At 34.8% G+C, this 27,605-nt stretch overlaps 1 protein-coding gene across 1 annotated transcript in view; it reads right to left on the bottom strand.

The window, feature by feature from the left end:
• Nucleotides 1–256: 256 nt before the first annotated feature.
• The window catches only part of PHTF2 (putative homeodomain transcription factor 2), a 73,571-nt gene continuing 46,222 nt past the window's right edge, over nucleotides 257–27,605 (bottom strand). Inside the window, exons 8-18 of the mRNA XM_067316826.1 lie at nucleotides 24,399–24,600; nucleotides 21,789–21,947; nucleotides 17,981–18,199; nucleotides 16,385–16,513; nucleotides 15,650–15,922; nucleotides 14,494–14,625; nucleotides 12,323–12,409; nucleotides 11,145–11,300; nucleotides 6,359–6,454; nucleotides 3,605–3,730; nucleotides 257–2,946 (exon numbers count right to left, since the gene is read on the bottom strand). Coding sequence (XP_067172927.1) covers nucleotides 2,926–2,946; nucleotides 3,605–3,730; nucleotides 6,359–6,454; nucleotides 11,145–11,300; nucleotides 12,323–12,409; nucleotides 14,494–14,625; nucleotides 15,650–15,922; nucleotides 16,385–16,513; nucleotides 17,981–18,199; nucleotides 21,789–21,947; nucleotides 24,399–24,600 — 1,600 coding nt within the window. The 3' untranslated portion in view covers nucleotides 257–2,925. The remainder of the gene's footprint in view (nucleotides 2,947–3,604; nucleotides 3,731–6,358; nucleotides 6,455–11,144; nucleotides 11,301–12,322; nucleotides 12,410–14,493; nucleotides 14,626–15,649; nucleotides 15,923–16,384; nucleotides 16,514–17,980; nucleotides 18,200–21,788; nucleotides 21,948–24,398; nucleotides 24,601–27,605) is intronic.

Genomic DNA, 27,605 nt, shown 5'->3' with positions numbered 1-27,605 from the left:
AATGGATTTTGAGAGCTGGTCAAAAATTTTAATGGAAGTTTTCCATTAGAAAATATTGATATCACTAAACAATATATCAACATATAAAATAAGCTATCATACATTCTGTCCAAATACTCTATAAGATCTTATTGAAACATTTCATCTTGATTTTAAGTACTTCGGTTTGTTTGAATTTTGATTTTTACATTGAGGTATACCTTGTGTTATAATGAAACTGTCAAAATGGCTATTGAAGTTAATCCCTTAAATCTGAAAGATTGATTCTGTTTCAATACTTTACAAACAAATGTTTATTTGGAAACTGCAATTCCAGTTTTATAAATAAAATTAAACTACTTAAAATAGCTGAAAGTTTGTGGTCCTGCAATAAAGTGCAACTTTGGCAACCATCATTTGTATTCCGTGTCCAGGATTTCTCTCCTGAATATGCTTTAATTTAAATGGAATATATATTCACAGACATGGATTTAAATCAAAACAGGCAGACTCAGAAATATGCTGGATAATACTGAAAGATATAGCTCACTGCACATTTTTACCTTCAGCCATAGAAAGCTTTATTCCAAGCCTGATCACACTTTCAGTTACAAAACATGTGGCAAAAATAACAGTCAACACGCAAGATCTGCCATATTTCTACTTGCCTCTATTTTCATACTGGATTTTCCGTACTGAGGGATGGAGAACAAACCTTTCCCATTTTTAAGATGATGAATATACCTAATGGTAGCAGTTAAAAGTTATACTTTTTTTCCCCCCATTTCACAAATTTGTTTTATTCTCCCCATGCCGCCATTGTTAGTGCGACAATCCAGCACAGTGCTAGTTGCTGAGGTATATGTGGTTAAAATTCACCTTCTACTGAAACCACAACATTTTCCCCTCTCTCTTTTTTTAATGCTACTGAAAACCGTATATTCAACATTTATGATTTTTAAAAATATTTCCATTGTAAAGAGTGGTTTTGTAATAGTGACAGGCTGTAAAAAGCAATAGCCTTATCTTTTATCCCCCATAAAATTCCTGCTGTATTTTTTTTTCTCAAAATATATTCTGTGCAAAATTAAGTTCTGTGTAGGTCTGTACCATATTTTGGAAAAAAATTGTGTATAAAATGTACTTAATTGCTAAAAACAATCTCAACATCAGACAACATAGAGAAAGAAGAAAGAGATCAGATGCAGCTGAGGTTTTCACACAAGAAACTAAATATAGTATGTTCTTAAAGCTCCAGGAATACATTCTTTTAAAAACTAGAATGCACTTTGGTCATTATTAAACATTAGTACAGAGGCAAATAAAATACAAAATGCTTGTTTGTTTTACTTTATATATAAAAATATTTTTATACCACGTAAGTTTAAGATACATTACACTGTTTGCTAATCTTCGGAATTTTTTTTTAAAGATTTGAAGTAATGTCCAGGCTTGTGTAACCTAATTACTTTTTTTGCATTTTTCAATACAGAGCCACTGATTTTTGGAGTTCATAAATGTATTATTTTAGAAACACAAAATGTAAGAATACTTGAGCCTGGTGATATTAATCCTCCTCATGTAACTTACAGATGGAAACTTGGCTCCAACTAACTTAACTTTAAGGGGGTGAACATCCACTTTTGTCATACTGAAAAACCAGGAGTCAGTATACGACTGGTCCATGTGGGAGCCAGAGACAGAAGACGGGGAGAGATGGGAAACGAAGGCTGGAGCTCACGGCTGGACTAGGGGATGACCCCAGTTGGGGGGGGGGGGGGGTAATTCGAGGAAACAAATCTGCAGAATACCAGGCTTCGTTAGTGCTGCTGCCCACCAGAAGAACGTGGTTTTTGTGTTTAACTGTTCTTAAACTTAAATGTGGTACAAATGGCACATACTATAGTGTACTACAGGAGAGCATCCATCCATCTTATGCTTAGTCATTCATAGCATTCTTTTCTCCAGTAAGTTTTCACTCATTTAAATATCAACTCCAAGATATAAAATTTACTGCTCCATAGTTCACCATAATATATTCCATTTAATATACATTATATATGTATATATATATATATATAAAGTTTCTCATTAAAAGTAACAATAAAAAGTGCACATATTGAGCATGCACAGTCAGAGCTGTGCAGAACAGCCCAGTATTTCAAATAAATACAATATTTAATTTTATCAAAATATCATACAGCATGGTAACCATTTACAATTATTGCTCTAATAAAAGTGTTATCAAAGAGCACTTGTTGATCTGTTATATAATATCTTATTAATATCCCAGGATATTTAAGCTGCAGCCTACATCAGCTTAGATCCTGGAATTACTCAAAATATTAAAAATTCCCCACTTAGTTCTAATAGTAATATAAAATATTTCTGCTACCTGTCATACTGTATTGTCAGTACTTTATTTTTATATATGTCTCACTTTCTATTGCAACCAAACATCTATTGATGCTATGTTGTCCTCAGAAATGATTGGTGCAAATGAAATGTTCTAGGCAAGTTTACTATACTTAAAATTTTTAGTTACAGTAATGCTATATGGAAATCATTTTATTTTGATTAAGAAATAAATGTTCAGCATTGGCTTCATCTTTAACAACAGATGTAATAATTTAGTGTAATCAATTATGGGGATCTCAAGTTCTCAGATACCAGGGTTTTGACCCTTTCCAAATCTGACCCTTTCCAAAACTAAACAAATATGTTTGAAAATAAAATACAAATGTCAACTAAAATGAACATAAAACAACAAAAAGATGAAATAAATACAAAGATTGCACAAATCAGATGTAAACACTTCAATTTTCCACACAATATCCTTGAAGAGGTTGTAGCTTCTGAAATACAGATTCAGTGGCTGCTTTGAGGCAGTTTTGTCAGTCAATGAGCTTTTTTATAACACTGTTATCTCATCTTCCTTATATGTTGTCAGGATTTGATCTTCCAGAGCTGAAAAAGTTAAAGCAGTAAATCAACATTACTTCCCATCTCAGCTTTCCATTTACCAAAACTGCAATACCACTTAATATTTTCTTATTGCATCAGCTGCATGTTCAATGATATACAAAATAACTTTTACGTTCCTTTATTTGTAACAGGAAAAGAAAGTGGGTAGATGTAGGAAAACACAATGGCCAAAGTAATGGGCTAAGGGCTTTATGGTACACGCTTGTGGAAGCTAAGGTCCCTCATAACCTGAATCTTGAAAGTTTCCAGAGTTTGCAGAGTTCAGATGGGTCTAGAACGTAGAACCTAATAAGACAGTCCTTAAACACTCACAGACTGACACTGGGTAAGGTTGGTCATGGTAATAAGGTTAAATAAGGTCTTTGTATTTGTGTATAAAAGTGCCTCTGTATTTATGAGTTCTTCATAATTATTTGTACTAAATATAGCAAGAAAGCCATAAAAATGCAAAAAAATTCAGTGGCACTGCTTTGACAAATACATTACTATTCTTCTGATACAGCTCAATTTTCAAAATCATTTTCAAACAATAAGTCTCCCAGTTAATACATAAAAGATTCATTAGGTTACAAAATACTGTTCAACTAACATAACATCCTGAACGCCATGGTGAAAGACAGCATACTTAGCAAGTGGTTACCTTTAGATTAAATCCAAGCAAGTCACTGATGACACCAGAAACAGCAGACAGGATGACAACTTGGGTGATATTATAAAGCAGTGGGTTCATTGTAAGCCCATATAACCTAAAGGGACTGTCCAGTTCCTAGTGACGGGAAGCATTGACACCATTAGAAAGCAGAAACTACACAAAGGGTTTTTGTTTGTTTGTTTGTTTGTTCTTTTAAAGTCTCAGAAAGAGCATTTCTCCAAAAATCATTACTTATTTTCTTACTATAAGAGTAATACAGAATCAATAAGTTGCCTTAAAATATCAAAATAACCCAAACACTGAGCAAATAGTCATAATGCTTCAGTGTTCAGAACTGAACAGACTATACGCAATGCAGCTTTATATAACACTTTTCATAGCATTAAATTTATCCACGTATTTTAAAAAATATGACATCACCGATTTGACTGACTCATGCCTTTTGTAACATACTGTCATTTGCATTTCTTCTAATTATTAGAGAGTAACGGAGTACAACAGTTTACCAGCAACGTTCATATTAACTAACTGACCGTGATAACAGTAATTTCATATTTGTGTTACAGAAAGTAATAAATTGCCTTAACCCACATTGAAGTTCACTGTGCTGCATTTTCTATACGTAAAAGGAGAACTCCATCCAATGAGTTCACAGTCTAAACAAGACAGACAAATTGCCATAAAGCAGAACACATTACTAAGCTCCACTGCAGAACAGCCAATGCCATCAGCTCTCATTAAATGTGGGTACAGAAAGCTCCTAAAATAATGTTCTGTCTTTCATACTTGCTCATATTTTATACCATACTTTTGTTCACATATGTACTGAACTATAGTATATAGTTTAGTAAGTCTTCAAGTCACAGCAGACTAAAACATTCTCCTATAAAACCAATGTGCGAGAAAACAGCCACCACGTTCATCGACTGTTGATTGATGCTCTTTAAGTAACCCTTCACAAATTTGGAGGCTACCAGTCTAGACCATCTACTATTTTATTCACATAGCCAGGAAACCAGTTCTCCTGGCCCCAAGGTGCCATCTTTTTAGAATACCTTATAACTTTCCAGAAATTACCTTCAGTGTCAAAAGAGCTAACAGAACTGCAAAACAAAACAAAACCCACCAAGAAAAGAAAGATTTTCTGCAGTAACAGAAAGCTACTTCATTACTATGAAAAATTAACAAAAATGCCTTCCCTAATGCAAATCCCTTAAAACCAAAGGCTCCTATTGGAAAGGCCATGCCAGCTGATACATTTCTGGAAGGAGAAAAAACAGGAAAAATTTTTTGAAAACGGTGAAGAACACTATAGCAAAACAGACCAAGAGTCCAACAGTGCCCTATCTTCAACAGCAGCTACTTCTTCCCCACCTGCAATTTTCCCAGCACACAAACTTTTCATATCATGACATATCCTGAATCTTTTGTAGTTTGTCTAGTTAGTAGCATTACCGAGGTCTAACGACTTGTCTAGTTTCTCCCTGAATCCAGGTAAGCTTCTGGCATCCATAATAGCCTTTGACAAATAGTTTCACAAATTTGCTACCTGTTGCACAAAGAACCGCTTCCTTTTGCTTGTTTTGATACTGGGTCCTACAAGCCTTGTGGCCTCTCATTGCTATATCAAAAGATACAGTAAATAACTGACTTATCCAGGCTCTTCATACCACCATACCATACCTCTTAAGTCAAGTGTAAAATAAAAACGGTTTTCATCAGGTAACCCTGAAGTAAATTTTGGGATAAGGGAAATTTTCTGGTCTGAAGGAAACAGTTCTGGAACAAGAATTAAGCTCCCAGACAAGTGAAAAATCTAAACAGCATTATTGCTAAATTACAAAAAAAATCTGTGCGTGTGAAGAACAGAAACACTTAGCAAAGGCAATTTAGGATCAAACGTGTCTTCCTGAGAACTGCAACCACTGCTTTGTTCAAATAATAATATTAAAGCCCTAAGCTTGTCAATGCTCTAGGCCCCAGATAAGTGAAAAAAAGATGATTCTTCACCAGCATTCTAGAAATGAGAAGGAATAAAGAAAATGTGTTCTCTCAACACAGAGAAGTTTTCTATCCACCAAATGCAGTTAGTTGGCAAACAGGCAATATGACATACGCAAAAAACCTCTCCTACTAATCAGTGAAATCCCATGCAAACATGCAAAAAATATTTGCCCAATAGTTAGAGGACACGGTTTGACTTAAAAATATTTAATTACATTAAATGAAACACAAATACCTTTCAGTCACATATAAATGGACCTATGTAACAATCTCTATCTTCCAAAAGGATTCTTCTGTGACAGTAAGTAAAGAAGACATTAAGGACAATCTAATTTAATTTGAAACACTAACCACTAACAGTTTTCAAGGGGAATTATGTTTGTGGAAGAATTCAAATTCTCCAGCTTATTACTAAAACCAGACAGTGTCTGAAAACAGACAACAAAATTGCATCATTTATTTCCTGAGAGTTCATCATCTTGTCTATCCTAAATTACTTCCTCTCACTCTACTCATGGGGTCTTAAAGAATAAAACTTATTGTATTTAATAATTATTTGCAATCCACAATGATAGCAACATAATAGACAAGCGTATGAACAAGTGCGTCACTGTGAGTAGTAGAGTAGACTTAAACCAAAGCATACTGTACTGCCTGTAGAAGTAACACAAGTGAGTCATTAAGCAATCTGTTCTACTTCTTGGTTATGCACAATACTAATGCTATGTTAAATCTTACCTTCAATAATTTAGTAGCAAGTTTTAAAACATTGTTCACTAGTGTCAGTTCCTCCTTCTTATTAGGTTTTTTCTCCATTTTCAAGTACAAGTTTATCTGATTTAAATAAAATATGAGTATCACCACTTAGAATTAACAGGAATTCATTTAGAAACATTTAATAATAAGATCAAGTGATTACTCAATAACCATATGATAGAACAGTAATGACATTTCTGCAAACGAGCAAGTTTTTTCCTTTTTATATTAAAGAACAAATACTAGCTCAACACTGTAGAAAAATACAATTTTCTATAACATAACAAAATACATTCGACACTATTACAGCAACAACTTTAAACTTTAGTGTCACTTATCCACAAATCAGGCAAGAAAAACACAAGTAGGTGTTCAGGGTCTGCATGATTTCTTTTTCCTTCTTTGATAAGTGTCTGACATTTGCCGATTCATTTCCAGAGGCTATTAAATTAGGATGCAGACCTTACAGGCTTAACATTCCAAGAATGTTATTGAATCGACTGAAATAAGACATAATTTTGCTAAGGTACATATATATATTTTTTTAAATGGTATAATTGAGTACTTCATGGACAACTTAAGCACAGAAAAATCACCTTTCCGGAATCTTGAAAAATTAAACACTATCGCTGTAGGAGAAGAGAATATTGATCATTTCAATACTTGTGCAATCCAGACTTTCTTAGGCCACCGTCTCTGAGAAAATTTAGCCAAGAGCACAAATTAACTCTCTTTTGGCCTTCTAGTAATTTTGAAGCATCAGCTTCATTCCAGAATGACACATTTTTGCTATCCTAGACTAGGCAAAGGTTGGTTATTTTTTAATGCATAATAAATGTAAATCAAAGGAAAAATAGCTCAACTTCATAAGGTATGAACTTTTTATTTTAAGATTATAACCTTCAACAAAATAAAAAGTGAGCAACTTAGCAATACTTTGAAGTAGTCCTGCAGACAGAGACTCTTACCAAGCTACAGCAGCAAAGTTACAGAAATAAAACAATGCTATAAGGGTCTTGTTCTAAGTTGATTATTGAAATAAGGACAATGGACATCTAAACAAAGTAACTTAATATTAAAAGTTGTCCCTGAAAAGGTCACTGTAATTTATACAATGAGATTAAAATCAAAAAGTATGTCTAAAACATTCCAAGGTGTGTTGGGCTCCCGATTCCATTTTTAGAGGCAAAGGGATTCCAGACCTTAAATATAAATCTACTGATTTCAGCAACACAAATGTCTAAAAACAGGAATAAACTAAGACTCTGAAAACTCTTAGCAACTCTGAAAAAGTGATAGCTAATGAATCCTAGGAAGGTTCACATATCTTTTGACAGTTACATGATTTCATTCTTAGTTTATGAAAAAAATGACACAGTCTTCAGTATTCAACAGCATACTTTAAAATATGAGGGGAGGCTGAACATCTATATGCACAGCCATCTACTCTACCTATTTCATGGCTGAACTTGGCAAGACGACAACTTTGAACATAACATGCTTTGTATTTTACACAACAAGGTAAAAAAATTCAGAAGGACTTGAAAAATTACAGACAGATAGCATGCAGTCAAAAAAATGCCTTAATCTAAAAACGATAGGTCTTTTAGTTTCCCAGCATGACTCCTAATCATTAAATGCAGAGGCTGAACCTAGAGCAGGAAGAAGCTGTTGGAATTTGGTTGACAGAAAGTAAAACTTGCAAATTTTATTTTGTCCATGGGGCTTTTATTTATTTATTTATTTTTATTTTTTAAGTTGCATCAATTTTCAGTAAGCCTAATTCCACTAAAGTCTGATTTTGGAGCACAACAGTTCATATGTGCCCCACCCCCTGCACACGATAGACACTTACAGTATTTATTCCACTATAATCAACTGAATTTAAGTGAGTGCCAGTCTATTGTTATGAAAGGTCAAAACGTCAGAATTTTACAAGTCTTTCTTAAGGAGAAGTTAAAGATAGTGTTGTCTCCAGCCAGTGTGAACAACTCCTCCAAAATGAGTCAGTGTTCCAACTAGGGCAACGTGTATCCTTTTTATTTTCTGAGAAATAACTGTGAAGTGAAATGTGTATTTGTTCTAGTTTCCATTTCATAAAGCTCTCAGACCTTTTGCGGGGGGGGGGGGGGGAATTATAATAGGATAAATTGGATTCAATACAAAACTAAGTGTCTGATGATCCAACAATTTCTGAAATAAATGCTTAAGTCCTGGGGACATAACAAGACTACTTCTTTCAATGGCTACATTGGCTTAAAACATTCAGCCATGAGCCTTACAAATTTGGGGTGAACTCAGTTTTATACAGATGGTAGAATCTTATGGTTTAGTTACAATGAACAAGCCCAAATGCCTCATCCATTTTTCTGTTTAAGAGTTGACTCTCATGAATAGCATCATATAAAAACCTATGAAAGCAAAACATAGACTAGAAATTCTGAATTTTTTCCAATCCGTTTCCCAAAATTTCCCTCCACTTTTACTCCAGAGGACACAAACTTCACTGGGACATTAGATTATTTATACTCTGAGGATCCAGAGAACAATGCAGAGCTCTCCAATCTCAGGAATGCGCAGCTATGGAACTGGAGGATCACTCTAAACTGCACAGTCAAACCCACTAGGTATGATGCACAAAGGCTATTAAAGCAGTAGCTGCACTCCACAAACTAAAATCCTACATCTGGTTGCCTCAGCTACATGTGCAGACATTGCAAAGTCAGGTTATCCATGGTTACAAACAAGTAATGGAGGACCGTATCTTGGGGGAAAGCCTGCCCAAATCTTTCAACTTGGTGGTGGTGGCCAGGGGAGCGTGGGGAAGTTAGAGGTATGTGCCTTGCTATACAGCCTCAAAGGGGAACAGATAGATACAGCCTTTTTCCAAGCCTCTTTTGCCCATCTTAAAGAAAAAAAAAAGAAAAAAAAAAACAGGAAAGCAGGGAGCAAGTATGACAACAGTCACCATATTTACTGGAAAGCAAATGAGTTTCCCCTTGTGAAACTCTTCAGATTTTCACACTCCATATTACCCTTGAGAAGCAAACAACCCTGAGGAAGAGAAATCAAGAATGCCCAGTTGAAGAAACAGACATAAAAACAAGTAACAGCCTGCTTCAGTTTTGAGAAGTAATGCCGGGCAAGAGAATATCAAATCCATACAGACATTAAGTTTCACATCAGTTTCTCTCTGCACATCTCAAGTGCTTGTACATTTACTCCTAGGTTAAACATCTATTCTGTTTGAGTAGAACTGAGCTACTTTTTAAGAATAATGTAAACTAAGATCTTAAAATGAGAGCCAAAAAAGTACTAAATAGCACTAACATACCATGTTACTTTCATCAGAAAAATTGAACAGGCGGGCTAGCCATCAGCTTGGAGTTCCTTTAGTAACAGAAATTATTTTTTGCTATTGAGCGCAAAGAACTCCCAGAGCAAAGGAATGGTTTGTGTATTTATTAAAGGTTATGATTAAAATGATAATAATATGTGAGACTCTGCAACTTTAAGTAAATGTCTTAACACCACTTTACTTTGCAAGCTGGTAGTTAAACTGCATACATACCATGATATTTATGCTGAGTGTTGCTCAAAACAAACAAACAAAAAACACCTTCCTGTGATTTTCCATATGAACAAGAACATTCATTGTTATCCTACTCTGAATATCTTGAACATTTAAGGTCTTCCTCTAAGATCCCACTCCATCCCACCATCTCCCCAAACTCAAGATATTAAGAGATTAGAAAAATCCTGCGGCACAAGAAGTTATGGCAGATGTGTACTGAGAAGCTTCATATAAATGAGACTTGTATTGATTTTTTAGACATAAATTATTTTGTTAGCTTTCACCATAATTGACCTAAGCAGCAGAAACTTAAACTACAAGAAATCTTCACAGGTTTCCTACAGGAAACGTGTTTAAGTTGGAGAACAAAATCTTCCACATGAGACCCTGAAGCTTGCGATAGATGGTGCAGATGACTGCTTAGACATTTTGCTCAATAGGAATTCATTCTACTTTATTAAAGATGATGAGGTTGGGCAGTGAGAAGGGCTGCCTGTTTACCTTATCCTGAATGCTGTGTTTCACATCAGTGTGAATCCTCTCAAAGCAGAAAGAGATTGCTTCTTACCTGCTTAACTGAATATGTTTAGCTTGGAAAACTATCACCAATACCAGGCAGAGCAGAAAGGCAGTTTGCAGCATAAATGAAGACTAAAACACTTCTGAGAAGAAAAGTAGACCCAAAGACAAGCTTGACAGACGACTGAAGGGAGACAGATTTCCAAGGAATCCAGGAGACTATATGGAGCCATGTAACCTAGCAGTCAAAATCGCTAGACTGGAAAAAGTGACCCACTCGGTAGAGGGTAAGTTTGTTTTCAAATATTTTACCATCTCATCCAACAGTTTGAATTTGGGTTGTTGTTTTTTTTTCCACTCTTATTTAAAAGCTACCTTCTGCGTTTGTGTTCTCTTAGAGCTTCAATTATATCATTTGACACACACTGGTATCTCTAAGCATGCTCACTTAAAGATAAAACAGGATATGGCCATCTCAAGGTTCAATGTGGCTTTTAAACAGTCACATACACTTTTTTACAGAACCTGAGCTGCAGAATCTTGAATAACTTGTTTCACTACACCATACTAAACTCCCTAATCCAGACTATGTTAATGTATCTAAAATGCATGTTTACGGTCTACTAGATAAAACAAATTGTTTAGATAGAAACACAAAAGTCTATACACTCTCACCTGCTCAGTAAGTAATATTGAGGTATTGCTGTATTTTTTACTGGTTTCAGATCCAAGAGTAACAAATCTTAGGAGAAAAAGAGTGAGTGAAATGCACCAAATTACTAGCTCCCAATTGTAGTGACAATCAAGGAAGATCTCATGCATGTGAAGTAGCTGTAAGTAAAAGAAAAATCAAAGTTGAATTTAGAGTAATATTTATGTTATAACATGAAAAGAGTTATATACCGTCCAACTTCAAGGAAGAATTCGCCAGTAGTATTGTGGTTATTTTTAGGCATAAAAGATTTTTGAAGTAAAATTAAAAATCGACATTCTGTTAAAGATAGGCTTTTCCTAGAAAGGTTTGAGGTTTGAGAAAGGTATACTCTGAAAGGCACATGTCTTTTTTCATATCTCTAAAGTAACAAAAATAAAACATACAAAGACAATTTTAAAGTCCAGTTCAAACTTGTGAAGACACTGCACAGAATGAAAAATAAAATACATCTTCAAATGTACTGATTTACATGGAAAATTGAATACAAGTAGAATCATTACTAAATTATTTTTTTATTAAAATGTTTATAGTTAGCTACCAGTAAAACACATTAGAGTTAACTGGGGAAGGAAGTGGAAAAAAGATACAACCAAAAGTCATTCAGAAGCTTCCCTGTACACTGAAACAGAAGCTCAAGCAAACAATCTTCTTAAGTATTGAAATTCTACTTAAGCAAAAGTTTCCTTACCACAAGATATTCCACTAGAGGGCAGGCTAACACAGCCAACAACCTTCTTTCCTACTTTCCACAAAGAAATCATTGACCAAAGTCAATCTCAAATTTTATTTTTGTGGGGGGTTGCAAAAGTAGGTTTTGATGCAAAATGTTACAAAAATCACTATTTTCCAAAAATCAAGATGGACAATGAAAGAGAATACAGATTAGAAAAATAATTATACCATGCTAGTAATTATGCTGCCAATAAGTTTCTTCAGCTTTTACAGAGTGGCTAACCTAATATTCTAAAATAGGTACAAACAATATAAAGGGAACTTAATCTTCTGAAAAGCTCTAACAGTTGCTACTCATTTTCACTGTGGTCTTTTATGCTAATAGGAATCATCATGCAAAAGGCAGTCTACTATTTCAAAAGATATCTAAGTCATGGCTGTTTCTATGCAATTAAGATTTCCTTACCTGTGCGCAACAGATAAATACAACCGAGATGGTCAGTAGGAAGGCAGACGAAACTATTACATCAACTGAGCGTTGAGGACCTCGACGCTGAAAGTAAGGGAGATGCTCATATGTGAGTGAAAAATTACCTAGTCAGTGCTGGTATTTGGTGGATCCAGCTGGATTTCCACCTTGAATGAAGTTTCATCATGGCTTGCAGTTTTGTAATCTAAGTTCCAAACACCATATTAGAACCAAATAATATAACTACATTTGAATACCCTCAAAGGAATATGAGATTAATTCAAATATATGCATCTCAAGAAAACTACAAGAAAAGAAAACATTCATCACTTAACTTTTTCAGTCAGCTCCTTTGCCATGTGAAGTAGTTTACATTTAGGCAATATTCTCTGACATAACAAATTTCATATGGCATTGGACCTTACCAAGTATCAAACCAGTGCTGACAAAGGATTTTGGACACCAGATTGCAATGGGGCATCAAGATATGATTTCACACGATGGTTATTTTTCATTGCTTGCATCTTTATGATGCAAAAAAACCCTTGGTTGTAAACCACAATCTCATTGCGGTAGGTGTAATCAGAATATAATTCTCTCATACATGAGAATTTTCACAGAGCAAGAGGGAAACTGCAGAACAAGCAGACTGTCTTGAGAAGTGCAACCTCACTGTTTTCAATCATCTTTTTCTCACTTACTGGCACAATGAAATGTTTCTACACACAGAGTTTTTTTCTCAAGTGTTTTTCTTAAAGAACTAAACATCCTCTGCTGCATTGAAACACATATAAGTTACAATATACATTTCTATTTCCCAACTTTGTTCTCTGCACATGTTACTGTATAATTGCATGAATGTGAGAACAACAGAAGGTGTACATATGCAAGGTAAATCATTACTCAAAATACACTTAGAGCAAGAGATAGTTAAGCTTAATTACCAAAAAAATTTAAGTGCAAATTTGTACTATGGGTAGGCATACACTGCTTACGCTGAGCCTCTGTGAGGCTCAAGATGTGTGCATATGCCAGCTCACATCTTCACAGATGGATACAGGTGTATATACATATAGAGACACAAACACCCATATACATATATATATACACACACACATATGTATGTATACACATACACACAGACTTTTTTTTTATTTATTATATTATATGATGGTAACATCAGACTGATCGTTCTCAACCACCGAATCCTGAAGAACACCAGGCCTGAGAATAAAGGTAGGAATTGAATATTCATGTGCACAACTCATCCTAAAGAACACCAACTACTGAATTTGTTGTTCTCTTTGAAAGGTAATCTGCAGGCACATTTTGGACAAATGCTAAGTCAGTATATGCCAGCACCACCATTGAGAGAAGTTGGCCTTGTTCACCAGCTGCTTGTCTCTCCACTCCTTTCCTTGCACTAGCACAAGCATTTACACAGCTACTGCCCAGCGAACCAAGTAAAGCAACAGATGGAGGTGAAAATTACTATTCTCAACAGGTTATTTTTCAGTTTGATCAGTTCCCTACACACCTACTTCTGACCACTGTTAGACAGGGTCTGATACAACTGGTTTTTGTTCACCGCAATTATACAAACATTTGTGGTGGCATAAGAAGAGATAAAATTCACGTGTGCAGTTGTGGGGAAAGGCAGCAAGACATTCAACAGCAATGCTAGCGTATGTAGTTTTGAGCGTCAGAACTATACTCTCATGCAATTTTTGTCTAAGCGGCGTTACCCTTCTTTCCTCCCACTCAACTTGTTACAGCACAAATATTCATTCAAATTATCTTGCTTCATGAATTACTGTGTTAATGATACTAACTAGTTGGGCTCTTAAGATATCATGTTTTATATTACAAGTGGGCATTTACCCAGCATATTCACCTGAGAGACTTTTCTGGTAGCATTAGTAATACCAGACTAACACACACTGAACACACTCATGCTTTATATCAAGGGAAAAACTGGACATTTGCTTTCTCACAGTCTAGCTGCCTGCAGATGCTGTTGGCCAAGAGCAACCAAAAATCAGGTGTATAGGGTACATGTGCACCAATAACGATAAGTGTACATGGGGAAAAATTCAGAATAGAATACAAACTTTCTAACAACAGGATATGGGATATTTTATATGACAAGGGTAGGAAAAAGTATATACCTTTAGATAGGACCTGAGAGAAAGCCACATTTTTATATTTTGTACTTTCTTCAAACGGAAGTGAGGAACCTCCGATTTTCTTGCCCTTCTGGCAGATGTTAGATGACCAAAAAGTTTGGCAAAAAGAAGTCTCTGCAAAGAAAAAATGGAAGCAACTGTTATTTGATTTCCAGTGATACTAAAAAGAACATGGAGAAAAAGCTTCCTTTAATACATCAAAGTAATGTACAATGTATAAATGTAAAGTAAAATATGTTAACATAGTGCAGAAATAGAAGTAGTGTGTTACTAGAAAGAGGAGATACACTAAAAAGTTTTAAAAGTTCTATTCTATTGAAGAGAAAAAATGTAGCCGAAGTTCCCTTCTTCAAATTTCAGACTTTACAGATCTGCTAAGCTCTTACAACTCAGGAGAGAATCAAACCCGTCAACCATTCGCATATGAGTGCCTTTACCACAGAAGTTCCTTCCAGAGACAATTCTTAGAAATGACCAACTCTATTCTACTGTCTTAAATCACATATTTTGGCTATAATTTGAGAAAAGAAAACAATTTATCCTTTGCAGACCAGTAAATACCTACACTTTGCAGCTATTCAGGGAAATTGATACTCTTCTGAAAGTTTAATTGCAAATAACAAGCAATAAATTAACATGTATATTACTTCAGTTAGCAGTTCTCTCAGTCTCCATTCCTAGCACAGGGATGCTAGCAAAGCAGAAAGGGCTTTTGGCTAAGGTCTAGACTGAACTGCTTTGAAATAAAACTGAAGTGTTTTGAATGAAAGATTGTTGGAACAAACTGGAAATTTACAGAGCTCTTTTACTGAAGCTTTCTCCCTCTGGAGAACTGAGGCAGCCTGGGACATGACTAGCAGCTGGTCAACAAGTTGAGCCAGAAATCTGAAATAAAACAAGTTTTCCCTCAGAAACGCTCTCCAGAAAAAAGGTTTAGCTATTAAGACTGTAGAAAAACTTCAGTCTGCTGCAACTCAATAACCCCCTTAACTGTAAACCCACTGAAGTATTTGTCATAATTGATCTATAAACCTTAGCACAATGAAAAATACAAGTTTAAAATATTCACAAATCAACAGAACTCAAACATAATCATTTGTTTTGCTTTGTTTGAGACCTCTTGACTTGTTATACATACCTGTTTGTATGTTCTCTCTGCCACGCATAGCAGGAAAAAGAAAATCCACACTAGAGACACACGGACTACAAAACTTATAACCACCATTGAGAGAACCAGTATGTCTCCATTTGATCCAAATGCAATAATACAAAGTTCAGTGGCAGAATGTGTAGCTAGTTGCTCCAAATCTTTAGCTTGGGAAACTCTAAAGACAAATGGCATTAAACCCAAGATTAAAGATACGACATTTCCAAAAATTTGGTAACCAATTCCTGGTATGTAGTTGTTCACCTAGAAACAAAAAAGTTGTATTTTTAATTTTGCAATAAATCTTGTCCTTATTGATGTTACTGCTTTACTATCAAAAAGATCACTTTATAACCTTATACCTTATATGAAATTTTCAACCAAGCATGTTCACAATTTGCTTCTAAGAAAAAGGAAGTCCTTACACAAGGATTAAACTAAAGATAGTAACACAGAACTAAGTAGGAGTACTTGGAATGGAATACACCACTTCTGAATAACAAAACAAAGGTTGACTATGTTAGTAAGTACCTAACAATGCAAACATCTCTTATTGTCCTACCACTCCAAATTTGGTAGCTCTTGTAACTAACCATTGGTAACAAAGAAATCAGAGTGATGTAAACCATGGAACAATAATGCTAATACTTTTTTAAAAAAAAGTTATTTTTGGCAGTATTTAGATTCCTAAATATAATATTTGCATAAAGTGAAAAGAATACTCACTCTGTTCATTATCATGCCACTGATTTCAAGCACAGACATATCTGCTTTCTTGCAGTCATTACCCTCCCATACAATTGCGCTTATTTTTTCTAGTCCTGGATTCAGACTATGGATCCAGGGCAAGTGACTCTAGAGAAGACAAGGAATATATTCCATCAGCAATAAACATCTCCTCTTGTGTCAATACTTCTTTGTTAGCAATATACTGACAGAAAAGCCTTTAGCCTGACAAATATTGTCATGTAGCATTTACTTCTACTATATGTTATGACACATTCTACAAACATGGACCAGGATTCTTGTTTATGGAGGGAGGTAGGGGAGAGCACATTCCTCATCACATTACATTTTTACCCTACAACATTCCTTAAAAACCAACCGTTCTTTTCAAAGAAATTGCTGTACAAAAACAGAGTACAGAGATCCCTCTTTCCTCATTCTGTTTATACTAGTCTCCAGTTATTGTGGTTGAGGTTAATTGTCTACTTTTTTGCTCAAACATATCAAAGAACAGGGAGGTATGTAAACAAAGACCTACTTAGAAGCCATCTTTAATTTCACCACATATTTAATGGAATACTTTATTTTCTGATTAATTTTTTTTTTTCCCCTAGCAGTTTGAAACACTCCTCTTAGGCTGAGCCTAGGGCCAACTTTTTTTTTTTTTTTTTTTTTAATAAATGATCCTTATTCTGGATAAAAGTGTCCTATGCTAACTATATCTGGCAAAACTCAGGCAGAGCATTAGGAGCTTGATCAATGTACATATTAGTTGCAGAAAGGTCGTCTTAATCATAGATTTCCAATGTCTGCCTCTAGAGGGAGTAGCAACACCAGGAGTTCAAACTCAAAAATTCACAGTCTAGAATGAAACAAAAACCACTACTGCAGACAAACAAATTCAACTCCCTATTCTAAGAACTCCCATTTAAGTTTATATTTATATGTTTATAAGGAATGTAAGCAAAAAGAACTAAAAATAAACCAAAAAAAGCAAAGAGCTCATGAAATCCAAATTGCTATCTGTTTTTAGTCAACAAATACATCATTTTAAGTTCAGGCTGTGAGCAAAAAAAAAAAATCTGTCTTCTGAGAATTTTTCTTAGCTAGCATTAACACTCTCTCTTATAATATATTCCTTAATATGGGTGTATGCACTACCATCATTTATTACATGTTTGGCCAGAAGAATGTTTACTGTTCTCCTCATTCTTTTATTTAAACAGTTCAAATAAATAAGAAGCATGCAGGAGAAAAAACAGAACATCTACGACACAGGAAGCATAAATCAATCAGTATCTGTCCTGAATTAGATTCTGAATTAGTTTCTTAGTTTGAATTAGAATCTTAGTTTAAGATTCAAATACTCAATTCAAATGAAGGCTATTTCAGTATATTGTCTATGCTCTTCATTTGACAGATTAAGGACTGAGTAGTAGAAATCAAGTTTTCCTTCTTTTAATTTTATCTAATCACTTTGGCTTTATTACTTTCATTTAATACAGAGTTCTCTTTCACAGGCCTCCTGAACATACAATAAAGCTGATAAGACTGAAGATGCGTGTATTGTAAAAAACAAAATTAGTGGATACCAACCTGATGAAATGGGTCATCTCTATATTCTTTCTTCACACACGGATTCACTTGAGGGCTTTCTACATCTGTCTCACTGGTACAGGAAGAGTGGCACTCGGCACAGTGTAAGAGGTCCTCCCACAGCACATCTTCAGTTTCCGACTCCGGCCTTGCACTTTCAGAATCTTGTCTGGAACTTGAACACCGAGAACTGCAACTAGTACCTGATTTAGGTGTATCCTGAAATTAAAATATGCATTGGCATTAATGCAGCTTTTGTATTCTACATTCTTTCTTAAGATGACAGTTATAAAGTCCAAATATAGTGAATCCATGTTTATCTATTTTTTCTGTTCCAATCCATTATCTTTCTAATCAGAAAGTATTACATGCTTATTAAAGGAGTGCCCAAGAAAGAGGCTGCACATTGTTAGATACCATACAAACATGTGACAGACTGTGTTCCCTGATCTGTTGAGGAGGGGTCATATAATGAAGAATCAAATGACATAACTTTAAAAGGAAATAAGTATTTTTCAGATTTCTAAAACTCATTAGTTCAGACTTCAATGGTAATTAATCTAGCCAGAGAATCCACTTATGTCTCAAATGTCTGATTTCATACGGTATAAATTAAGTTTCTTTTTAAAATACATTAGAGCTTCATTATTCCAGTGAAAATGTGAAAGTCATAAATGAGGCTTAAAGCCATATACACCAGATTGAAGTTGTAATAGAGAAACGTGACTGAGAAAAGCATCAATCACAAAGTATTTTAAATTAATTTGGTATTTAGATTTTCTGTCTCTAGTGGTTTCAGCTGAACTACTTAGGTACTAATCAAAGTGTCTTTCTTTGCTTAGTGCATGTTTTAAATAAATTCATGAAAAAAATTTAAATTCACAAAAGGAGAACAACTTGGATGAAAGTAACATTAAGGGATGTAGGGGACAGAGCTGCTGTTATCTCTTCAGCTCCATCCACAGAAATTGAGACTAGATGGAACCAAGTCCCAAGTAAACTGACACTGCACAAAGGCTTTGCCAATCGTGCCCACTTCAACTGTAAAGCTGGTTAGATTCAGTACTGTGTTTATTGCCAAACTCACTACTTGCCATATGGCAAAGTGTTCTTTCTCTAAGGGCAAGGTGCTGAAGAAAGAAGGGACAGACTTCTAATCATCCAAGGACTGAGGCCCTGAAATAACCTTCCAAACAAACAGTGTGGACATATGTCTAACTAGTTTTAAAAGAAAGCTCAGTATGTTCCAGAATGACATTTATAAATTAACAGCCTGTTTTAACAGGGGAGTTGACTCTCAAAGTCCCCCATAAATTACATTCTCCCTATTACTTCTACTAACATACCTTCACAAAGCCAAAGACTGAGTGAGCTTGTTGAAGACAGGAAATATATCAGGGGTGGAGAGAAAAATAAACAAGAGTATACGTACCCAATATTTGGTATATATGTAATCTACATATTCATACCTAACATCTTAATTATTTATTTTAACAAAGTGTACTTGAGAAGCAAGTGTGTTTTCTTATGTTCAAATTTTACCCACATCTTAGATAATCCTATAGAAAAATATGAAGTTTGAGGCATTCAAATCCCTCCATACTTATATATAAAACAATCTAATGTTATCTTCAAAACAAGAATGCAGAACCTTGAACTTGTTAACAGAATCAAGTGGTTTCCTACAAGATTGTTAAATAGTCTTAAAAGCAGTACCCTCCTACTCATCACCATCTTCTGGCAATTCTCATTCCCTCTTAAAGCAAAATTTACTTCTTATGTCTTCTTTCAAGAATGTACCCACTTTTCTACACTAGAAAAAAAATCAAATCAAACAAAATTTGAGCAGGATTAGTAGTTTAATATGATTTGTAATGCATTTCTATTTGAAGAAGAGTTCTTTGTTCTTGCTAAAAATCATCCTTAATTTATCTGCTGTGAGCAATAATCTAAAGAAATACTTAGAAACTATTTGTTCTGAACTCTAGCCCTTTCGCTCACAAAGTGGAGACAACATTAATGCAGAAAGACAATACCTGAACTATCTTCTCTTCTTAAAAATAATAACTAAAATGGTCAAGGATTCTTTTACAGAACACAGTCATTATGGGGTACCACTGAGTCCTGAGTGAATAAGAACCATGAAAACATTTTCTAAAACAAGAGTTGAGTTGACGAATAAACATTAAGACAAAAGAAAATGTAGGATGGAAGTTAGGAGCACATCCACTGACTTCACTAAAAATATATATATTTTAAACCCAAAGAAAGATTTCACAGATTTGAAAACTATTGTTTCATTTGCTCTGTAGATACGTGGGGGAGTGAGTTGGTAACAATAAATGAAGGCTTCCTCTTTATGGCATCAGACAGACAAGCAAATGAGTAACGTGTAAAGTACTACTGCCAAAGCTGCACAGAGCCAACGTAGTCTCTTCGGTTTCTCAGTTCTACACGCTCTTCCCTAGCCAACATCTTTAGAGTTTTCAAGCTCTGAAATACTCTATGCAAGAGAAAATATATTTAAGCTGAAAAAAATGTGATTGTAGTTGTTGCTTTCTGTTTCTTCTTGTCAAATCCTAGCAGCTGCACAAGTACACAGTCAAAAGACATCTGCTGAAAGATGGAACTGAAATATTTCTCAGTATCTACCTGTTTAGACAGTGATTTTAAACTAAATGATCCATGCATTATGCATTTAGAACATTTAGAAGGATCTAGAAGGCTGTTTTAACTGAAGCTTCTGTGAAACACATGAAAGAATAAAACAGAAAATAATTATTTTTTTATGCAAAGCATAAATCTCAATGCTTTGTAGTTATCACAGAAAGCAGTACGATTTGGACCTTCTAGGAAGGGGGTTATCAAGTAGAAGGCTTACTTAGGAGGCGCTCCCTATTAAACCCATCTGTAAGTGGAGTCTAGTCAGAGCTGTAATTACTCTTTACTTTCTTTTCCCACAGTCCGGGAAGAAAGATTGGCAGAAATAGCCTGTTTAAAACAAAACAAAGAAAAAACAAAAAAAAACAAAAACAAAAAAACAAAAACAAAAAAAACCCCTTTCCTATATCTGTTAGGTTGCATACCATCAGCAAAAAGGGTGTAGGAAAAAAAATCCAATTTTCTTTCAATCTGAGTATCCCTATTATTAGCTTTGATGTCATCTAGTCCCTTAAAATTTCAGTTTTGTGTGTTCTTTTTGCAATACAGTAAGAACAATGATTGAGATTTCATAGCAATATTTTAAAAGACTTTTAATAAACATGAAGGAATGAAAATTTAGAGGTATAGTCAATAGTCTCTTCTATTGAGACTTCTCCTCAAGAAAGTTACAAACTGAATGGACCCCAAAGAATAAGAACCAGCATCAAGAAAATCTGAAATAATAAAAATATATTGCCAATTATCAGATTGCCAAAGAGAGAGAGAGAAGTCTTTCCTAATACGAAGCAATTGTTTCCATTAAAAAAAGAAAGTTTCCAGAAGAGAACTGGTGTCAAAAGACATCAATAGTTAGCCATGTTCTGATGAGAGATCTAAAGAAGGTATTTTAGAACCCTTACAACAAATAGAAAGAATGAAGCTCAAAGAAACTAAATTAAAAAAAAAACAACCCCCCCCCCCACACACACACAGCCACTTGAAAAAAAATCCCTTTCCCCCCATGAGCATGATTTCCAATTAACAGACTCCTAAAATCCAATAGAGGAGATAAAAGGTTGAGGGGAAAAAAATATATAGAGAGATGCAAAAAGAGATCAACAGGTTTTGACAATTTACAGAAAAGAGGCAATGGAAAAGAACATACCTCCAAAGGATAGTGTTTCTTATAATGGTGAGATTTCCTGTTTCGAATTGTGCAATCACTAGAAGTGCGTTCTACATGGCGCCGTAAAGAATATCCAGTTTCAGGCCCTTCCTCACTGGAAACTTCATCTGATACATTTGTTATTGTCCTGTGAGTATCCTAGTTCAAACAATACAATATTAGTAAGACATGCACCGATACTAAGTCTTGTTCTGAACTACTGAAATCAAATTTCTCTGCAACATTATTATCAATACTCATTCGGACTAGAAATTAATGCATTTTCAATTGTAAAAATCAAGTGTTACAGCAAGTTTGATAAAATAGAAATTGAAATATCAAAACAAGCATTTCTCAGAGAATGAAGGGTAGTTCATATAACACTAAAGAACATTTCTGGCATTCATATTTTAAATGTGAGTTTGTTTAAACAAAAGCTATCCAGGAAAGAGTTATAAGAAATATATCCAGAAGATTGAAAATACAAAATTATGATAGCAGACACCATAACATTCAATTATCAGCACATACAGTACAAAGTTAATGTGTGTAGCTCTTCCTCCAGCTATAAATTGCTACAGATAGCTCGTAAAATACTCAGACTGCAAATTTATCCCACTTTCCATTTCCCCAATTTAAGCTAAAACAAAAGCAGCCCTTACAGTAAGGGGAAGAAGACAGGGCAGCAAGAATCTTTCAGCTTCAAAACCTTTTCATATATTCTCACTTTTTAAATAAAAATATGTGATCACAAAATAGGACACCACAAAGTTTCCTTTGGAGTCTTCCTGTCATCACTGAGATGCTACAAGGACAGAAGAAGTGAGGCTATTATCTATGAACACAGAGCCTTTTTCTCCCCCTGCAAATCAGGCATCACTTTCTCTTGCATGAGGAATACTGTCTTCTGAGATGGTTCAAGGTCAGGTTGTTCTGTTTCTTCAACACTTCAGTTGCATAGGGAAAGAGCAACACACAGAACAGTCTGTCTTCTGCAGTACTAACAAAATACATTGTCTTCTGGAGGAAGGGATGAGAAGAATGAGAGAAGAGAGGAGCCTATTCTAGCCTCTGCCAACTTCTCTTTGAGGTACATGTGTACACTCCAAGCAAGTTAAACAGAGACATCATCTCATTTGTTCTATCAAACTTAAAACTCTTAAAAAAAAAAAAAAAAAGGGGTGGGGGGTTAAATCATTGGTTTATTGAATTTTATCAAGAATGCAAAATACTTGGAATTGACAGAGACAACTGCAACTCAGTTACAATCAGTGCTGAGGGAACATCTCCTACATGGCAACAGCAAAGGAAGCTTTTGCCATCAGATGAACCTTCATCACCACCATTCTGACTTAATCATACGGATCTTCAGGGGCTTGGTAATGGTTTAGCTATGGAATCCCACATGGAATGCCTTTCTTGAATAAAACTGAACTTGTATACTTGGAGTAGAGTAACCTTTTCCTTTGATATTATCTTGAAAAATTAATCATTGACTGTAGTAAATACTAGTGAGCCAGAGTCAAGTATAAGAGCTGTAATGGCAGTCAATATATGTTCAACTGCCAATGATAAGGAAACAAAATTTATTTTGGAAAAGGTATTTTGTAGAACAGTACGATGAAAATAGGATAGCCAGGAGACAATCAAGACCAACCAACCAAAAAGTTCTGCTTTCTTTCACCACCACTTCCTCCACCTCTTCCATCTTTTCCACTACAGGGAGCCATCCCTATTTCATTGGCAGGGAAATTGTGTTTTCCTCATCTTCTACAGAGAACAACCAAAAGAAAAAGAAGGGAATAGGAAGATGATTCACAGGTGAATGTTCAGAAAGGCCCCAAAAGTATAAGTCGCCAGTAATGTGAAATTCATCCTATTTTTAGCATAGATACAGACCTGTGCCGAGAGTATCAAAGAGGAAGGAAAAGGTACAATGTGTTCAGCAGGTCTAAAATAAATTGTAGGTAAGAGATAGCACACAAGTTTGTGCACTGCACTACAGAATGCCAAAGGACATTTAGATATTAGTAAGGACTCTCCTACACAAAAGAGCAGATATGCATCTGCCCAGTCTTGAGGTTCTAGTCTGCATCTTTTTATGCCCCACTCTTCATCAGAAACAAAGTATTAATGAAATAGTATCCAGAGAAATTAACAGCATGGAGTTTCAAGCAATGTTTCTGAAAAAGCTACCCCTTTTTCCGCTTTTGCATGCTGAAGTTACCTAGGAAAGCAAGTAATTTCCTCAACTTTTATCAAGAAATGGGAATTGCTTTTAATCTTTTCCCTTTTGCAGTGTTTTGATGTTTGACATGAAGACATCTCCCCTAAAAATGTATTTTTTTTTACTGAAATACCATATGCAATTTTGGTGGTATGCTTGTAAAGAAGAGACCTGTGAAGTGACAAGGGAAAGCAGAGGCTAGGAATATAAGGGTGAAATAAGACTTAAGAACATCACTTTGGTCCCAGCACCCCAAGCTTGCTTTCATTTTAGAAGCATCTTATGTATAAAATAAACGAGAATCCATTAAAATCATCATAAATATACAACACATAATTTGACAAACTGATAAACTTGCTTTGAAAGCAATGATGCGCACTTACTTTGTGATGACTATGATTGTTGAATGTATTTTTTACCGTTGCAGTGCTCCACCCTGACTCTTCTGGCTTAATCACTTCACAGTGATGGCCATGTGCCTGTATACATTCTTCACTGCTTTTACCGGTCTTCTTCCCATCAAGGGAGACATAGCCGTTATCAGTCTCTGTTGATTTATCTATTGAGTTCTTTGCTTTCTTAGATCTATATTTGAAACAAATATAGGCATAGAATTAATGAATCTTTCAGGCTTTTTTTTCAGTCTAAATTCTGTTTACCCTCCTCTACCCATGTTTTAGTTTTACTATTAACATGAACTCAAACTAATAAATAAAATTAACACTTGATGAAATATTTGTAGCTTTTTCATCTTCCAAATAATGTCCATTATTTTTTCCTAAAATTGTTGCAAAGCAAATAGTCAGTGTTTGAAAGAAAATTATATAATTAGCTACTGAAAGAAGAGAAAAGGAAACGTGTGTTTCACAATCAAAATTTCATAGCAACCATTTGGCAGTATAAGAACCATAGGCCCCAAATGTAAAACAGAAGCTTTCTATTTTAACTAAAAACAAACAAAGAAGTAAGGGATATGCTAAAGTTTCTTTAAATGTTATTAATTCAAAATAAAATGCCATTTCTTGAAGTTGGAAACAAACTTCATTTTACTACCCTGGACACACGGACTTGTGTTTTAAGTCTGCTAAAGTCTGCTAAACTGGAGATGATTTACGCTTTCCCCTATTACTCAATACCACCACTGACAGCATATTCAGATGCATCTTTCAAATACAGTAATTAAGCCTGTTTTCAAATCACAAAATAAGTTTATGTATTATGCTTAAATAAATTAAGATGAGAGTACTAATACTCATGAATAGTCTTCCATAATATTCTCTAAAAGTCAAGGCCTTTGTCTAGTCAACAGATGTAGTAACAAGAATATGCAATGCCAGAAAATAGTTCTCTCTAAGTTTGGATAATTGTTCTCCCAAATTAGGAAGCATAGTCGCTAAAGGAATGAAAGGAAAGTAGAAGCTTGTTATCTATGGATAGAGGAGAGTGAACTTTAAATCTGAGTTTCACTTAAGCTTCTGTAACACAAAGTGACATGAAAAATCTTTACCCAGAAAGCAACAAAAATTTTGTATTTTGTTTTGCCTTTTTAGACCACTTCAAATTATTCTCAGGCTTCTTGGGGGGAAAGGAGAAAAAAACCATAAATCTCAAATTTCCAGAATATATATATATATATATATATTTTTTTTTTTTAATAAAAATAAAACACTCCGGACACTAGATAAACTATCAATAAGCTGTCCAATTGATCTTCCACATGTCCTCTTATAGGGAAGCACTATGATGTAGGAAGACTATCACTGCATTTCCCCATAAAACTAAAGCTTTTAACATTCCCATTAAGTGTTGTAGTTAAGAATCCTTGATTTGAACAGCACTAAACTGTGCTGCATTAACCTCCTTGGAAGGCAAGAGGATAAAAAAAAGATAAGAAAGCAGATCCTACAGCCTAGCAACTGAGACAGGCCCTCTTACTATAGAACGTATAAATATCTTCTGTAACAGGAGTTCACCACAAGGCTGAAATCTATCTAGCAAGACTCAAAAGTAGTGAAAGAATATTAAAATATATGCATCGCCCTTCTCTTTAATGAGGGAGACATTCCATCAGGGATTGGATTACACAGAAGACTGAATTCCTCTTTAATATGATAATATCAGGATAGTTGCCTCATACCCCTCCTGAGAAAAAGTATTCCACACGTACAAGGGAGACCTGAACACAAAAGGCTAGCGAGAACTGAATAAAATGGAACAAACCCATTAGAAGCATTTCATCTCTTAGAATATGGACACACCACCCATTCCAGGAAAACAATTGTAACTTCTTTGGGTTTTTTGGTCTTGTATGAAGCAACAAGTAACCAGAGCTTCAGCCGTGAAGCTATGTTGCAGAACTTACCTACTATTCCCTGACATTTTCCCAAAGTTCTTAGTCAAGTTTTCTTCTAAATAAATGAGCACAAAACCAACAGATACACTTTTGGTGAATATTACATATTTCCATAGGTTAAGTTTTATTATAAGTTTACAAAAGTGAAAGGACAAGATGCTTTAATATGTTTCATGGTGTAGGAGCAGTCAATAAGCATCCTCCTATTTGCAGATTACCAGTGTGGTAGCTGACAGAAATGTTGTTTTAATTTTCTAAATCTATCAAGTCCATTTAAGACACTACCAAGGCTTCAGACAAACATGTCAAACTATCAAAATTAAAGGCTTTACAACTTTATTTCTGTGCAGTTCCATAGTGTCATTGTTTAACTAAGTTGAGGAAGATAAGACAACAGGCACAGAAAGCTTTACTTATTTTATTTAATGGAAAAATACACTGTTTGGCTTATGGAATAAAGCAAGATCAGCCTTTCAGTGCCAGCTCATTGTAAAATAATGAGCTTCAGTAAGCTCAGTTTTGAGCACTAAGGAAAGATAGCAGCTTCACAGCAGCATTAATAAATTATCTAAAATAAGCAAAAGCCTGAAGAGGTCAATTTTTAATGCATTAAATTGATCTGGGGCTTTTTTTTTTTTTTTTTTTAATGGAGTGAAAGAGAATACAGTTTTCATCACATACCTACATATACACACCCAGTCAGACAGCTCCACAAGGTACTGAGTTATATATGTGGAGTAACAGGACAACTCTTCCGTTTGATTTGGGAAGCTTTTACACATATTCACATGCCTCTGAAGTTCAAAATTTTTCAGGTTCAAATAAACCTGGTTTTCTCCCCATGACTGAATTTTGCTGCAAAGATCAAGTTGCATAAAATTGGACTCTTCTGCACATACATCTAGGAAGTTAGGTTAAAATTGGGAAAATATCATGCCTTCATTTCACATGACCTCTTCCAGTAAATCATTGTTTCAACTTGAAAACTACTAGGAAGAAGTAGCTTCAAACAATTGACTAAGAATGGGTAAAAGAAGGAAAAATATATATTTTATATATATTACAAATAAACTTTTCAGATAGGACTTCATTACATAAATCATTTCTGTGTGCTACAACTGCAAGAAACACATACTAGGTGGATATCAACCAAGGCTTCTTTTGAAAAACAGAAGAACTTTACTCAAGTTTGGTTTTAAAGAAAAAAGGTTATTTTTGGTAAGAATCCCTAAATTTA

The sequence above is a fragment of the Apteryx mantelli genome, chromosome 1 (assembly GCF_036417845.1).
Source record: "Apteryx mantelli isolate bAptMan1 chromosome 1, bAptMan1.hap1, whole genome shotgun sequence".
NCBI lineage: Eukaryota > Metazoa > Chordata > Aves > Apterygiformes > Apterygidae > Apteryx > Apteryx mantelli.
This window is presented reverse-complemented; position numbering and strand designations above follow the sequence as displayed.